This window comes from Diaphorina citri, unplaced genomic scaffold (genome assembly GCF_000475195.1).
Source record: "Diaphorina citri unplaced genomic scaffold, Diaci psyllid genome assembly version 1.1 scaffold2777, whole genome shotgun sequence".
NCBI classification, from domain to species: Eukaryota; Metazoa; Arthropoda; class Insecta; order Hemiptera; family Psyllidae; genus Diaphorina; species Diaphorina citri.
The window spans coordinates 5,590-20,259 of NW_007380194.1; the positions used below are offsets into that span (position 1 = coordinate 5,590).

Here is a 14,670-nt window from a genome sequence, read left to right on the forward strand (position 1 = left end):
TAAGGAGCCAAGTCTTTAGTAGCGCGGAAACTTTCTTGGCTTGGCGGGACGGAGCGCTCCTAATAATCTCATCTTAGCAATCTTGAGGCTATACCTAAACTGGTGAAGGATTATCTGGGTGATTTGTTACTTTGTTTCTTTGTTACTCATGGTTGTCCAAGAGTTATATTTCTTGTGATCAATTCCTGGTGAGGAAGAGAGAAAATGAACAAACACGGCTTCGTTTTTTAATAATTATAATTATTATATTTTTTCGCAGATCTCTTTCTTAGCTTTAAGGGTATTCTTGTTGCTGTTGAAAGGTCTTGAACTTTCATGAATGCTGTTTTACCCATAGCTATCCTGCTTCTTATTTCCGTTGTACAGCTTCCATTCAAATATATTTTTCCGCCCAAATACTTGAAATTTTCTACTTGTAAAAAAATTCTTCCACCATTTGTAGTTTTTCCTCTACAAGTAGGTACCAGAAAAACGTCTACTTTCTCTGTGGCGTATAATATCTTTAGTAGCGCGGAAACTTTCTTGGCTTGGCGGGGCGGAGCGCTCCTAATAATCTCATCTTAGCAATCTTGAGGATATACCTAAACTGGTGAAGGATTATCGTGTAATCAGAATCAACTGATTGCCTTGTACTCTCATTAATCTCCTTGTCATTTGTCTCACTAATATTCTCACTTTTGAAGGCTTGAGCATTTTTTCTCTTAGCTTTGGCATTAACTTTCTTTTTGTCAGCGTCCAATTCCTGCTCGACACTTTCCAGTTCATCTATGAAACTGCTGAATTGTACCGCGTCATCATCTAAACTATCACTAGGGTAAGAGGTTTGATGAAAATTTTCTGGCACTTGGTAGAAATGACTGGTGTTGTTGATTTTATTTTTAAAATAGAAACTATCACTTACATAGAATTCAGTATTTAGCAAAACGTTATCTACATATCGAACTAAATTATTTTGTACACAGAGGTAGCCTGAGGAGGCATTTCGACAACTTTGGAGTAGGTCGTCCCATATGTGATTGCCACTTAATGAATAGTTAGTGCCACTGGTATGTGTTATATTTAGAACTACAATGAGTAACGTACTAAGTTTAATAATATCGTTTTTTATTGATGAAACAAACACCACACTTCTTTTGGTCTTCATCTTGTTTTCTTTTGATTGCGGTTGAGGTAATCTTGTTTTAATAATTTTAGGATTTATTTCCATTGGTATGATGTGCATGATAGAGCGAGGTATGTATCACTTCATAAGTTAGATAGACTTGATCACCTCATTTTCCAACTTATCCTCAAAATTAATCTTGTTTGCTTGATTATTATTTGTCGACTTTTTTTGTGATTAATTAGAATTATTTTGGTTAGATAAATCTACTATTTAGAAAATTAATTGAAGTCAAGAGTTTTGGGTGAAATTAAGAAAATATAGGTAGGAGGTATAAAAGAAAGAAGATCTTGAAAACTCGGACACTTGGCAGGTAGTTAAAATGAAATATTTATTGATTGAATCATCTCATGATACCTGCTGAAATTGGCATGACGGAATACATTTCAAATTTCTGTCAAAAGTAAAACTTCGAGAAACATTGGAACGAAAATGAGCAAATTCTAATGCTAAACACTAAACTCACTTGAAACTTTTTTGAGCACTAGGTAGTTAAAATGAATTATTTATTGATTGAATCATCTCGATACCTGCTGAAATTGGCATGACGGAATACATTTCAAATTTCTTTCAAAAGTAAAACTTCGAGAAACATTGGAACGAAAATGAGCAAATTCTAATGCTAAACACTAAACTCACTTGAAACTTTTTTGAGCACTTGAAAAAAATGCAAAAAGTTGTATCAATTAATAAAGAAAACTTAAATTAAAAAGACATGCAGGTATTTTTTTAGTACCTAAATTAAAATTAATTATTCATAAAATTAACACTAAATTTAAAGATAGGGAAAACAAAAATCGGAAAAAAGTAGATAGTAAAAAAGAAATCTAATCAAAGGTCCAATTTACATGTTCGCTTTTTTTTTTTTTTTTTCAAACCTCGCCGGGAATTCGAAGAACTTTCCACGCGAAACTTTGTGTTAGCGAAGTGTAAAGTTTGAGAGACTGGTAAAGTGAAGTTTCTAAGATCCGAACCGAGTGAAGATGAATATGAAACTTGGGACGGAAGAACGCGCCGAGCTCATGCAGAAATTGAAAGAGAAAGAAGTCCAGAACATAGAACCCGATAGAATGCGATAGAGGAGAAAGAGAAATTGAGAACCTCTTCAGAGTAGCCACGGTACATAGGTACTAGTAATGGCCACCGGACTACAAACCACGTTCAGTATAAACCACTTGTGTGATATTTGGCACCTTGGTAGATCTCGGTACCTAATACCTATGTACTTAACAGTGTGACTATTTACTAATGCAAATATAAGCACCTTGGTACATCTCGGTACCTAATACCTATGTATTAACAGTGTGACTATTTACTAATGCAAATATATAGTAGTAAATCTGTCCTGAGGCAGGTACCAACGTGAAATTCAAATTTTCTGATTCATGATCCTCTTCTCCATCTTTCACGATCTTGTGCTTCTTCCTTTATTTCTTGAAAAGTCCTTCCCTGTAAGATGTCGATTTACTAATGCAAATATATAGTAGTAAATCTGTCCTGAGACAGGTACCAACGTGAACTTCAACTTTTCTGATTCATGATCCTCTTCTCCATCTTTCACGATCTTGTGCTTCTTCCTAATGGCCACCAAACTACAAACCACGTTCAGTATAAACCACTTGTGTGATATTTAGCACCTTGGTAGATCTCGGTACCTAATACCTATGTACTTAACAGTGTGACTATTTACTAATGCAAATATATAGTAGTAAATCTGTCCTGAGACAGGTACCAACGTGAAATTCAACTTTTCTGATTCATGATCCTCTTCTCCATCTTTCACGATCTTGCAGTGCTTCTTCCTTTATTTCTTAAAAAGTCCTTCCCTGTAAGATGTCGGTCAGCATTCCGAATTTCTTCCTTCCTCTTGATCTTGTTCCTTCTAGGGTGACTGTACCAGTAGTCGATCATTTTTCACGTTTTTAAGTTTCAATTAGCTCTGGTTCTATTGTTGGACACTGTTATATTTTGCCATTTTCGGTTAATGTTTATTGTAGACTTTTTCTACGGATTTTCAATCTTCAAAGGAAGAACAGTTCGAAATTTCGCGTACAATCGCTTTGTTTACCCCATAGTGGTGACTTAAGAGATGGTTTAGGTTTTATGAGTACGATCTTGTATTGAACAACAAATTGATGACCTTGTAACTGGGCCGGTTTTATGGCCCTTTTAAAAATCTCCAGATATCCCTGACAGCTTTCAGAAGTAGGTACTTACCTACAATCTGAATCACATATAGAAATCACGGAACACGGAAATATTTACCTACGTAGTATCTTTTGAAATCTAGGTAATAAGTATGTAACAAACTTGTTGAAATTAAAGTTATCAGTAACCTGTTGAAAATAAATTTAAATCCTTTTGAACTTTCGAATAAAATGCTCGTCACATCCTAAAAGTTTGTTTGGGCCATAACATGAGTATTCCAGTTCCAAAAACTCGAAAAGTGGATATTTTAGTCGACATCAAAGTTGAAGTTTTCTTGTTTGTCCATCTACACCTTTTAAGTGAGCAAAAGAAGTCACAAAATACATCTTTTTATGATGGACGAAAAAAAGAAGAACATAATTTGAAATATCTCCTAATAACACACTATTTAAGCCACTTGATTGCACATTTTCAAAACACACATTTGGAGAAACCTTAATTTTTAACATATTGCATATTATCGAGGGAAAAAAGCACTTATGATATCAATAGATTAAAATGATGAATCGTTTGGGAGGTTACACGCGCGCTTGGTCAATCGTAAAATTATGTTTAATTCATTCAAAAGATTTTCTATTATGTAAAAAATAGGATGGTTTGATGATAAATAATAAGTTGCCTGAGTGTTAAGTATACAAATAAAACTTAATGATCTTTTATCAAATAATAAATTTAGCGGATAAACCATATTCAAACATCATAACTTTGAATATCAAATTTTAATATTAGCCAAACAGAGGGCGTATATAGTACTTACCACTTAACAACAGAGTTGGGTAGAAACTACCCAGGGCGAGTTGGATAGCATTTCTCTCCAGCTCGCAAATTGCTGAAATCCTCGAAGCACCACCCGGCCTATAATAACACGAAATGGAATGTCATGGTTTTTTGGTAGGACTAGACATGAAATCTAATTCAGTGTACCGTTGATGCAAGGAAAAGTTATAGTTTAGAATTAAATTTAATCAGAAGTCTTATTTTCACCAACATTAACTTTGGGAAAAATTGAATAAATTGATATACCAACCTATTATGCTGCTGGATCTACATGGTTGACAATGAGTTTTGTCGTGGTACCTATGAGTCGAATCACTTTTGTTTGTACGTTAGCTAATCCTCTGCAAGACATCCATGGAAAACACCTAAAGAAAAAGCTAGGTATGTACTAAAGATGGCTGGATTTTCAAGCTCAGTTAGGAACAAGCTTAACGCTGTATACAAAAGCCAATTCTGAGCCAAAAGAGCCAATACAGCCCCCACCTAAAGAAAAAGCTAGGTATGTACTGAAGATGGCTGGATTTTCAAGCTCAGTTAGGAACAAGCTTAACGCTGTATACAAAAGCCAATTCTGAGCCAAAAGAGCCAATACAGCCCTAAAAGTAGGGTCAAGCTTGTACGAATCTATGTAAAAAGTACATCCTATACCTGCCTGCCTTAGTCCAATAAGATGAGTTCAAAAAGTAATGTTTTCAGGAAAAAATTCCCAAAGTTTTTTTCTCGACGGTTTTATACTCCTCTGGATGGCGGGATGTCTTCCATCTCAGCTGTCTGGATTACTGTATCCTCTTCATTGTCTTGATGAACTATGTTCAGTAGGTCTTGAAAATATTCCTTCCATCGATTCACGATTTCTCCAGACTCATATAAGATTTGTCCATTTTTATCCTTGATCGTTTCGGCTGTAATTCTAAAAGGAATTCTACTAACTTAGCAGCTAACACAGGGTATCACATCAAAATAGAGCTGGAGTATCGGGCTGTAATTCTGCTAGTTAAGCCGCTAAACAACAAAACAGGGAGTTTGTTTAGACTGCTGGGGGTAAAGGGACTTTTTATTCTCTTCAAGGAGGATAATCAAGGTATATTCAATTCAATTCAACAGCGTAAATTGTACTGCTATCATAATATCTCAGCAGGATGTAATTCTAACAATTCTAACAAGTCTGTGGAAGTGTGGAACTCTGTTCACACATATTTTGCTGTTATCTAAGTGCCTGGCATGCTGTGGCAGTGAGAATATGTTTGTGATAGCTAACTTGTTTATAAAGGAAAAAGTAGGATTTGTTAAAACCGGACGAATACCTCTGCCAATTCTAAAGCAGATGACCATCTGATACTGTTGGGAATCATCTGATACTGATACTGTTGGGAATCTATACCTTGCTCTCTTCCCCTCCCTCTCTCAAAATACCTCGATATATTTTCTGACTTACCTATATCTGCCTCGCTACTTATCGACATTTATCTTGAGTCTTTTCCTTTATTTAGACTTTCGAAGTTTAGACTGTCGTGTCGAGGTAGGACAGAAGATCCTTTATTTCAACCGTATAATATACAGGATGAGGCGCGGTAATTTCCTTTTTTGAAATGTTGAAAAAAAAAAATCTGTGATACTTCCTTGACTTCAGTTGATGAATTAGCATCAAGAAATGTTTGAAATTTGACTTTATGTTACTTCGAACATTGAGTCTTTTCCTTTATTTAGACTTTCGAAGTTTAGACTGTCGAGGTAGGACAGAAGATCCTTTATTTCAACCGTATAATATACAGGATGAGGCGCGGCAATTTCCTTTTTTGAAATGTTGAAAAAAAAATCTGTGATACTTCCTTGACTTCAGTTGATGAATTAGCATCAAGAAATGTTTGAAATTTGACTTTATGTTACTTCGAACAGTACTCCATTCAAATGACGACCACCATTCTCGATACACTGATGGAGGTGTGATTTCTGAAGTTTCTCCCTACTTTCTCCAACAGTGCTACCGGTAGACGGCCTATTTCTCGTCGGATATTGTGCTTCAATTTTTCAAGGGTCCTCGGACGATCTTTGTAAACTTCAGCCTTAGGTTAGCCATAAAACCCCGAGAAGGACACCATAACGAAGACGAAACGCGCGCTGCACTGTTGCTATTAGACTCATTTGAAAACTAGCTTTCTACATAAAATACTTTCTACTGCTTTGATGAAATGATTTTGAGGACTGAACTAAATCGAAACATAAATTTCCATCTTTTTTGAATCTACTGAACTTGTCACAACTTATCTAATTATAAGTGCTGCTGTATACTGGACTCACCGAAACACATGCCGCACAGTCCCTGCAGAATGGTCAGTATGATGACTAGGAGCAGATCTCCCTTACACTCCACTCCGAATACGAAGATCATGAAGATCAACACGAGAGCCGTCTGACCACACATCACCACGAACTGGGTGATGACATGAGAGAAGAGAATTTCTAGCGGGGTGACACCGGCCACCCAACTTCTATCTAGGAGACCTTCCATGCGTTCAATGATGAGAGCAGACGAGGTGAGAGCCACGGCCAAGAAGAAAACGATGCTGCGGGGAAGATAAGAGGGAAAACAAGTTAGTATACGGGAGGGAAAACAAGTTAGTATAGCGGTTAGTACAGGGGTTGCAGGTCATGCAGATTATTGATGTTTAGTTGCGAAACCCAGAAATAAAATCGCACTCGTGATTCAATATCAAAGTTTTCAAAGATCTACTTTGTGTTGACCCAAGATCTGGCACTTGAAGATAATGGAAGATGGTCATGCTGAGACATATGTCACTGACCCAATAAGTCCCATTTAAGAGTTTCTACTTACGTCAAAATAACTCCGGGAGCGACGAAATCAGTGAAGCTTGGGTCATTGCTACCATAGATTGGTTCCTTGAACTGAATGGGAATGTCGGCTATCTTCGGGTTCTGGTCGCAAGTAGACAGCAGGTCTTGAGCAAAGTCACGGTACGACAGTTGCAGATCACGATTCAACATGAGTCCGATCTGTTGGTCTGAATGAAGAGAGAGCAAAGGAAAACCAGTTAGGTAACTTCAATATCTCCGAAACAAAGGGGTACTGCTTTGAGATCGCTTGAGGGGCATTTTCAGATGATCTTTTTTTTTTTTTTTTTCGTCTACCTCTTATGACCGACCTTATCACTGAGAGTTAACACAGTGTCCAGGGTTTTCTTTGACGTCACCCATTTGATTTACACAGGCCTATATTTCTTAAACTCTGGATTAACTGAAAACTCTCTGTGGTAAGATCGGGCATTATTCAATACCCCTCACCCAGCGGTTCCTAGTTCCCAGACCTAAAGTTCCCGGTACTTACTGGACATGTCAAGCCAGACTCGGATCTCGGATTGATCGAGGGTTTCCTCATCAGCATCTCTTCCCAGTACCATACGAGCTACAAGGGCATCAGTAAAGTTATCCGTGAAGTAGAGGGCGCCCCAAGCGTCTCCTACCCGCACTGCATTGATAGCACTCTCCGGATCCGGATAATAATCCTACGAGGGAGGAGAACAAAATATTGAATATATTGAATCGAATCATATATTATGTAGATTTACTCTATGTATTTCATTTTTAAAAATCACAGTTCTTAAATCAGGATATACTGGAATCAGGTATATAGTCTCAGAATGCTTCTTTCTTCTCCAACTCTTCTCAAAACTTCTTCGTTTCGTACTTTATCCGACCACTTGATGTTTTCTATCCTTCTCCATAACCACATCTCAAAACTCTCCAAACCCATACAGCACCACACTCCAGATATAATCGCAAATCTCTTTCTTAGCTTTAAGGGTATTCTTCTTGCTGTCTTGGTCTTGCTAAAAGGTCTTGAACTTTCTTGAATGCTGTTTTACCCATAGCTATCCTGCTTCTTATTTCCGTTGTACAGCTTCCATTCGAATATATTTTTCCGCCCAAATACTTGAAATTTTTTACTTGTAAAAAAATTCTTCCACCATTTGTAGTTTTTCCTCTACAAGTAGGTACCAGAAAAACGTCTACTTTCTCTGTGGCGTATAATGATATTCAGAAGGTGACGATTCCACAGATCGAAGTCCATAAAGTGTCGAGAGGTCAAGACGGTCACTCCTCCAGAAACTTCAGAACCCAGCTTATTTTACGTTTACTGAGGTAAGTATAAGTATAACTCTAATAGTACATAGTTATTATACTTTTTGTCTATTCTAAATTATTCAGAAGGTGACGATTCCACAGATCGAAGTCCATAAAGTGTCGAGAGGTCAAGACGGTCACTCCTCCAGAAACATCAGAACCCAGCTTATTTTACGTTTACTGAGGTAAGTATAAGTATAACTCTAATAGTACATAGTTATTATACTTTTTGTCTATTCTAAGGACCAGAGTACACACATACTTTGATTATCGTATCGTTCGGTAAACTATTCAAGTAGCGACAACTCAAATGCGTGAATGAGCAGTTAGACAGCACGGGACAAGCCTTGGTAGCCCAGTCCATTTCTTGGTTGACGATGGCCAGATGAAGGCCGGTAGGATCACGACCGATGGCCAGACAGAACAGAATCACTTGCATGACGGGCAGTGCGAAAATGAACAGCATCACTCTGGGGGAAAATAGAGTGGATGAGGTTATCACCTGAGGATTCAACATATAAAAGTAAAGAAAGGCCATTCCTTACCTTAAATGTAAATGTAAATGCAATTTCTTTGTGTTATTATGTAAGAGCTAGAGACTTGAAATTTGGTATGTAGATGTCAAATGTGACAAGGATGCGACACGAACGATGTTCACACCAGATTTTTATATATTAGATATATTTCATAGGTTAAGCTAATTTTTAGTCCGTCCTTCCTTTATTATTACTAATAATAAAAGGTATAGTGGACGGACTATTGTATTCGCTTCGGTTGGCGGCATTGGCGGTTTTCGGTGTAATTTAACAGTATATCGGGAACGGTATAAGCTAGAGACTTGAAATTTGGTATGTAGTTCACAAATGTGACAAGGATGCAACACAAAACGCCATTCTTCTAAGGTAGATATCGCAAACAAATAGGTAAAAGATATTACAGGTCGGGAAAAAAAGGTTGGAGAAGACTCGTTAGGTGTAATATACATAGGTAAGTTACCCACCCAACTAAAAATTAAGATATCGGTTAAAAAGCCTATCTTGAACAGAAAATATATCAGATAAACTATTTTAAACTTAAAAGAAATAACAGATAGATATCATATCTCATCGTAATTAGACTAAGGTAATCCGCAGAATAGCTTTATCAAGAAAAGAGAAGAAGAAGGAGAGAGAGGAGAGAAGAAAGAAAAAGAAATAGAGAAAGAAGGGTATTTACATTTTAAAAATATTTCTGTACATGAAAAACAATTGTCCAAGAAAGTTAAAATAATCGAGACTTGTAGATCTTCAATTAATACTGAGACAGAAAGTAAAACTTTGCCATGTATTAACTAAACATTAAATTTATCACACTGACCTATAGAATATTGCCAATGACCTATAGAATATGACCTATAGAATATTGCCTAGGTTATAGCACTTGAAGAGATATCATTCAGTAATTTAGATTTCCGCACAAATAACTTCAAGGTACACAACTAGTTCTATTTAAGTTTCAAGTCTTACAAACGTCCATACATCTTGGCTCGATAACCAGAGACAAATGTCTCAGAAACTCTTGGACTTGAAGCGCCAAAAATGGTAAAAATAAAGAGTACTTCTGTAAATGTCGAGGTTAAGAGACGTCTAACCGGGAAAAATTGAATATTGAGCTGAATTTTATAAAACTATAGGTACCTAATACTCGTATTATTCCTTCAAATGACCGAGGAGATTCTCTCAATGATTCCTCCATCACAAGCAATGATACAGCTTCTTCCAAGGACTCTGTTGTGCATTACTCATAGTAGATGAGGGTATTTTTCTTTATATTATTTCTCCAAGATCTAAACAAGAAATTTTCAGTCTCTGTTCCGCGATTTTTCAAAATCCTTCGACAATGGACTGTCGGCGCTCCCTCTATCGTCCATTATTGTTTTGGATGAACTTAATTCAGACTTATCCACGTTTGAATTTGAGCACCAACATACTGATGGTCAAGAACAGGACGATCCAAGTGATGGTTGAAATGAAACCCAAATACACGTCGGGTTCCACAAGGTTCCATCCTCTCGTCAGAATACTTCTGAGCGATGTGGTAGCCATGGTGAGTGGCAAACATAAACTGATATATCTGAGAACGATTGGCATACCTTCAACTGGCCAGATGACACCTGTGTAAGAGAAGGAAAATAGATTAGTAAGTGACTTTCCAAGTCCGTTTGACCATAAATACAAAGAATAATGTCCTGGTCTTTACACATTCATTATTAAAAAATAAATGCAGTTTCTTTGTGTTATTATGTCACAACTTTGGTGCTCACTGCAGCATTGTAGGATTTTCCCCATATCTCAATAATCCTAAAATCCAATGTTTACCTACCATGCTGGCACCGGTCGCTATGCGCATTTATATGTCATAGCTACTCATTTTGTTTGTCTCACTAATATTCTCACTTTTGAAGGCTTGAGCATTTTTTCTCTTAGCTTTGGCATTAACTTTCTTTTTGTCAGCGTCCAATTCCTGCTCGACACTTTCCAGTTCATCTATGAAACTGCTGAATTGTACCGCGTCATCATCTAAACTATCACTAGGGTAATGGTGAGGAAGAGAGAAAATGAACAAACACGGCTTCGTTTTTTAATAATTATAATTATTATATTTTGTTTGTTTAAAATTAATACTGAATTGAGCATACAACACGTAAAACAAATGACCTCGCACGCTAAAATCTCCAATTTTCATTATTCTCAGCTAATTTTTACATTACAAGAGTTACAAGGGAGGTGTTATAATCCTGATGTATTAAACATTTCAAAACTTTGAGCAGTCTCAAAATTTCAAACAAAACTGTCGAACTTTGTGATTACGTGGGGTCGAACCCCCGAACCGTGTGTTAAGAGTCCGACTGGAGAACTCTGCGTGTGAGGTGATTGTTTGAATTCGATTAAAAATTAAAACCTAAAGTCCTAAATTACGCGGGGTCGAACACCCGAACCGTGTGTTAAGAGTCCGACTGGAGAACTCTGCGTGTGAGGTGATTGTTTGAATTCGATTAAAAATTAAAACCTAAAGTCCTAAAGGTAACGTACTTTTTGTCTTTGTTCAAAAAAAAAATATATTGGGTATTACAGGGTGGGTGAAAAGTGAGTGTCCCGCGGTTAAGAGGTTTCAAGTTTCGAGAGTAGCTTCCAATAATATTTTGGTAGTCATGAATCAACGAAATAAAGGAACCCAACCTTTCACCTAGCTTGAATAATGCAATAGCAATAGATCCAGAAGGAGGAAAATTTAGAATGAAGAGCTGAGTGCTGAACATGGGAAAAACATCAACCAATAACAAGTGGGAGCGTCTACTGTTATTTGTATAAACAAGTTGTTTTCGAAAGTCGACAGCTTGACCTAATTTAAAAAACATAGAAGAAACAGCTCAGATCAGATTGAACTAATTTATCCCATTCCAGTGGTTCTAACCTTAGATATTGAACTCCTTCATCCCAACCCAATGCTAGGCGCACGGTAGTGCGCCAGGCCAAGTTCCAGCCTAACGCACACAGTTTGATATATTTCATAAGTTAAGCTAATTTTTGTTTTTGAAACATCCATGGCATGGCTGGATTCCATGAACAGGCTGTTGTCCCAACTAAAATTACATTTCCATTGTGATTGGAGACGAAAAAATCCCCATGAATTCTACACACAGTAAAAAACATAGAAGAAACAGCTCAGATCAGATTGAACTCCTTTATCCCATTCCAGTGGTTCTAACCTTAGAGATTGAACTCCTTCATCCCAACCCAATGGTTGTAACCTTACGGCAACTCACCCAACATTTCTCCACATCCTGAGGAAGTTCTTCTGGAGCAGAGCTTTCGTTTTGCCCTTGGTGGTGAGTGGACAGCAATCTCCACAGGATGAGTTGTCGTCTTCTTGCTCAATCATCATGACCGACTTGCCGTTTGGCTATCGAGGGAAAAACAGGGAAAAATCAAGATTAGAATTTGACAGGTTCAGAAATAATAACAGCATCAAAAGAAATCAACTCTCACTAGCGTGAAAGACATGAGAAAGCTATTGAAATGACACTATGGATTAAGATTCTCACCGTTGATGTAGGAAATGGATCACAAAGTGTTGCCTTGTTTTTCATACACAATTTGACAGGTTTGGAAATAATAAGAGCATCAAAAGAAATCAACTCTCACTAGCGTGAAAGACATAAGAAAGCTATTGAAATGACACTATGGATTAAGATTCTCACCGTTGATGTAGGAAATTGATCACAAAGTGTTGCCTTGTTTTTCATACAGGTCTCCACTGTGCCTGCCATTTTCGGTTAATGTTTACTGTAGACTTTTTCTACGGATTTTCAATCTTCAAAGGAAGAACAGTTCGAAATTTCGCGTACAATCGCTTTGTTTACCCCATAGTGGTGGAATAACTGTGGTCAGGTGACCCAATGGTTCTTCTACAAATACTACACACATACTTCTCACTTTGCGCCATTTTCGGTTAATGTTTATTGTAGACTTTTTCTACGATTTTCAATCTTCAAAGGAAGAACAGTTCGAAATTTCGCGCACAATTGCTTTGTTTACCCCATAGTGGTGGAATAACTGTGGTCAGGTGACCCAATGGTTCTTCTACAAATACTACACACATACTTCTCACTTTGACTGATAAACGTAAACTAAATTGACCTGAGAAGTACCTCATTGAGGTAGAACTCTTACTGAAGTAAATAAACTTTTGATAAACAGATTGAAAGGTTTAAGAGTTCAAATTATAGGACGCTTCAAAAATTCGAATCCTGGGGGAGGGCAAAGTAATAAATAAAAGACCTCACTGCGCGTTGAGAAAAAATGGCATACGTAATCAATTTTTCCGAGCAGAGTGCGAAGTGAAATTATGACGTCAGAATTGCTTCGTGGACCTTCAGAGTTTGGTTTTAGAGGTTATAGATAGGTTTCGAAAGATGTTGCGAAAATAATGATTCACTTTACATATGGCTGCAATTGAAAGGTTTAAGAGTTCAAATTATAGGACGCTTCAAAAATTCAAATCCTGGGGGAGGGCAAAGTATTAAATAAAAGACCTCACTCCGCGTTGAGAAAAAATGGCATACCGTAACCAATTTTTCTGAGCAGAGTGCGAAGTGAAATTATGACGTCAGAATTGCTTCGTGGACCTATAGGGATATTTTGAAAGACTAGATTATAAGTTGGTTTCTGAGGTGAATCCATAAGTTTGACAACGTGATTGATAATCAGTAGTTCTCTTCTGTTTTCCAGGGGCATTTCACCACAATCAACCAGGAGACTTTTGATTGGAGAGGTTCGGAAAGCTCCGGATATTGTCCGTGTGGTCACCTTCGAATTTTTAGCTCGATCGAAAATTGGAGAGCATTTTTCTTATTCATCAAGCGCGTCGGGAACTTCAAGAGTTCGAAGCACCACCCGGCCTATAATAACACGAAATGGAATGTCATGGTTTTTTGGTAGGACTAGACATGAAATCTAATTCAGTGTACCGCAGCGAAGTTCATAGTGCTGTAGATGTATGTACCTATACCTACTTGGGTAAATATAAAATTAATTTTTACCAAATACCCCTTGGAGCCAGGTCTACAGTCTTATGAACACCCATATAGGAGGTAGGAGGTACTGAACAATAACATCCACCAAGTGAAATATCAATATGAGACTCTAGACCTGGGTCACATAGTCAGATTGAAGATTTGAAGAAGAAGCATGTAAAATGGATAACAAAAAACAAGACACATTTTAATATTTTACAAAATCCACTTGAGAACATGCAGAATGCAGATAAACATGCGAATAGTTAGTAGACACCAAAAGCACCGGCCGGATATTTCAGGGATTAGAAGTTTCTGTTTTCTATGAACTTCAACCAAACAAAGCAGATTTATTGACAAATCTACTGAACTGACACCGAATGTTAAGTGAATTATAAATTGCTGTTATTAGTTTCTTTGTCTCTCGTTAATAATAATGTACACCAGGTTAGTAGTAGTTTATGTACAAAGTCTTTGGATGAAATGAAATGATGAAGATTTGGTTTCAGGATTCAGTAAGTCGCTTTTCTTTTGTAGAATCCGTAATTTATAACAAATTCAGACCACTACACCAGGTTAGTAGTAGTTTATGTACAAAGTCTTTGAATGAAATGAAATGATGAAGATTTGGTTTCAGGATTCAGTAAGTCGCTTTTCTTTTGTAGAATCCGTAATTTATAACAAATTCAGACCAAAACCCGAACATGTAGAAACACATTCAGTAGGTACCTAATTGCATAATATGAATATCATTTAGCATAGCATGACCTCATGTAACGTAACGGATTCTACAAAAGAGTCGCATCAGTGCTAGGCATAGCAGGGAAGT

The 14,670-nt window shown here is 37.1% G+C and overlaps 1 protein-coding gene and 1 long non-coding RNA gene across 2 annotated transcripts in view; both read right to left on the reverse strand.

Moving 5' to 3' along the window:
- LOC103519535 (ABC transporter G family member 20) overlaps nt 1-14,670 on the reverse strand; it is a gene marked incomplete at its 5' end in the record, with an annotated part of 28,729 nt that overhangs the window by 3,459 nt on the left and 10,600 nt on the right. Inside the window, 5 exons of the mRNA XM_026830997.1 lie at nt 6,446-6,711; nt 6,981-7,167; nt 7,491-7,668; nt 8,550-8,757; nt 12,093-12,229. Coding sequence (XP_026686798.1) covers nt 6,446-6,711; nt 6,981-7,167; nt 7,491-7,668; nt 8,550-8,757; nt 12,093-12,229 — 976 coding nt within the window. The remainder of the gene's footprint in view (nt 1-6,445; nt 6,712-6,980; nt 7,168-7,490; nt 7,669-8,549; nt 8,758-12,092; nt 12,230-14,670) is intronic.
- Nucleotides 10,899-11,668, reverse strand: LOC108253727. Its single transcript, XR_001809808.2, has 2 exons — nt 11,336-11,668; nt 10,899-11,227 (listed from the first exon to the last, which is right to left on the reverse strand). It is a non-coding gene; the product is annotated as an uncharacterized LOC108253727 (long non-coding RNA).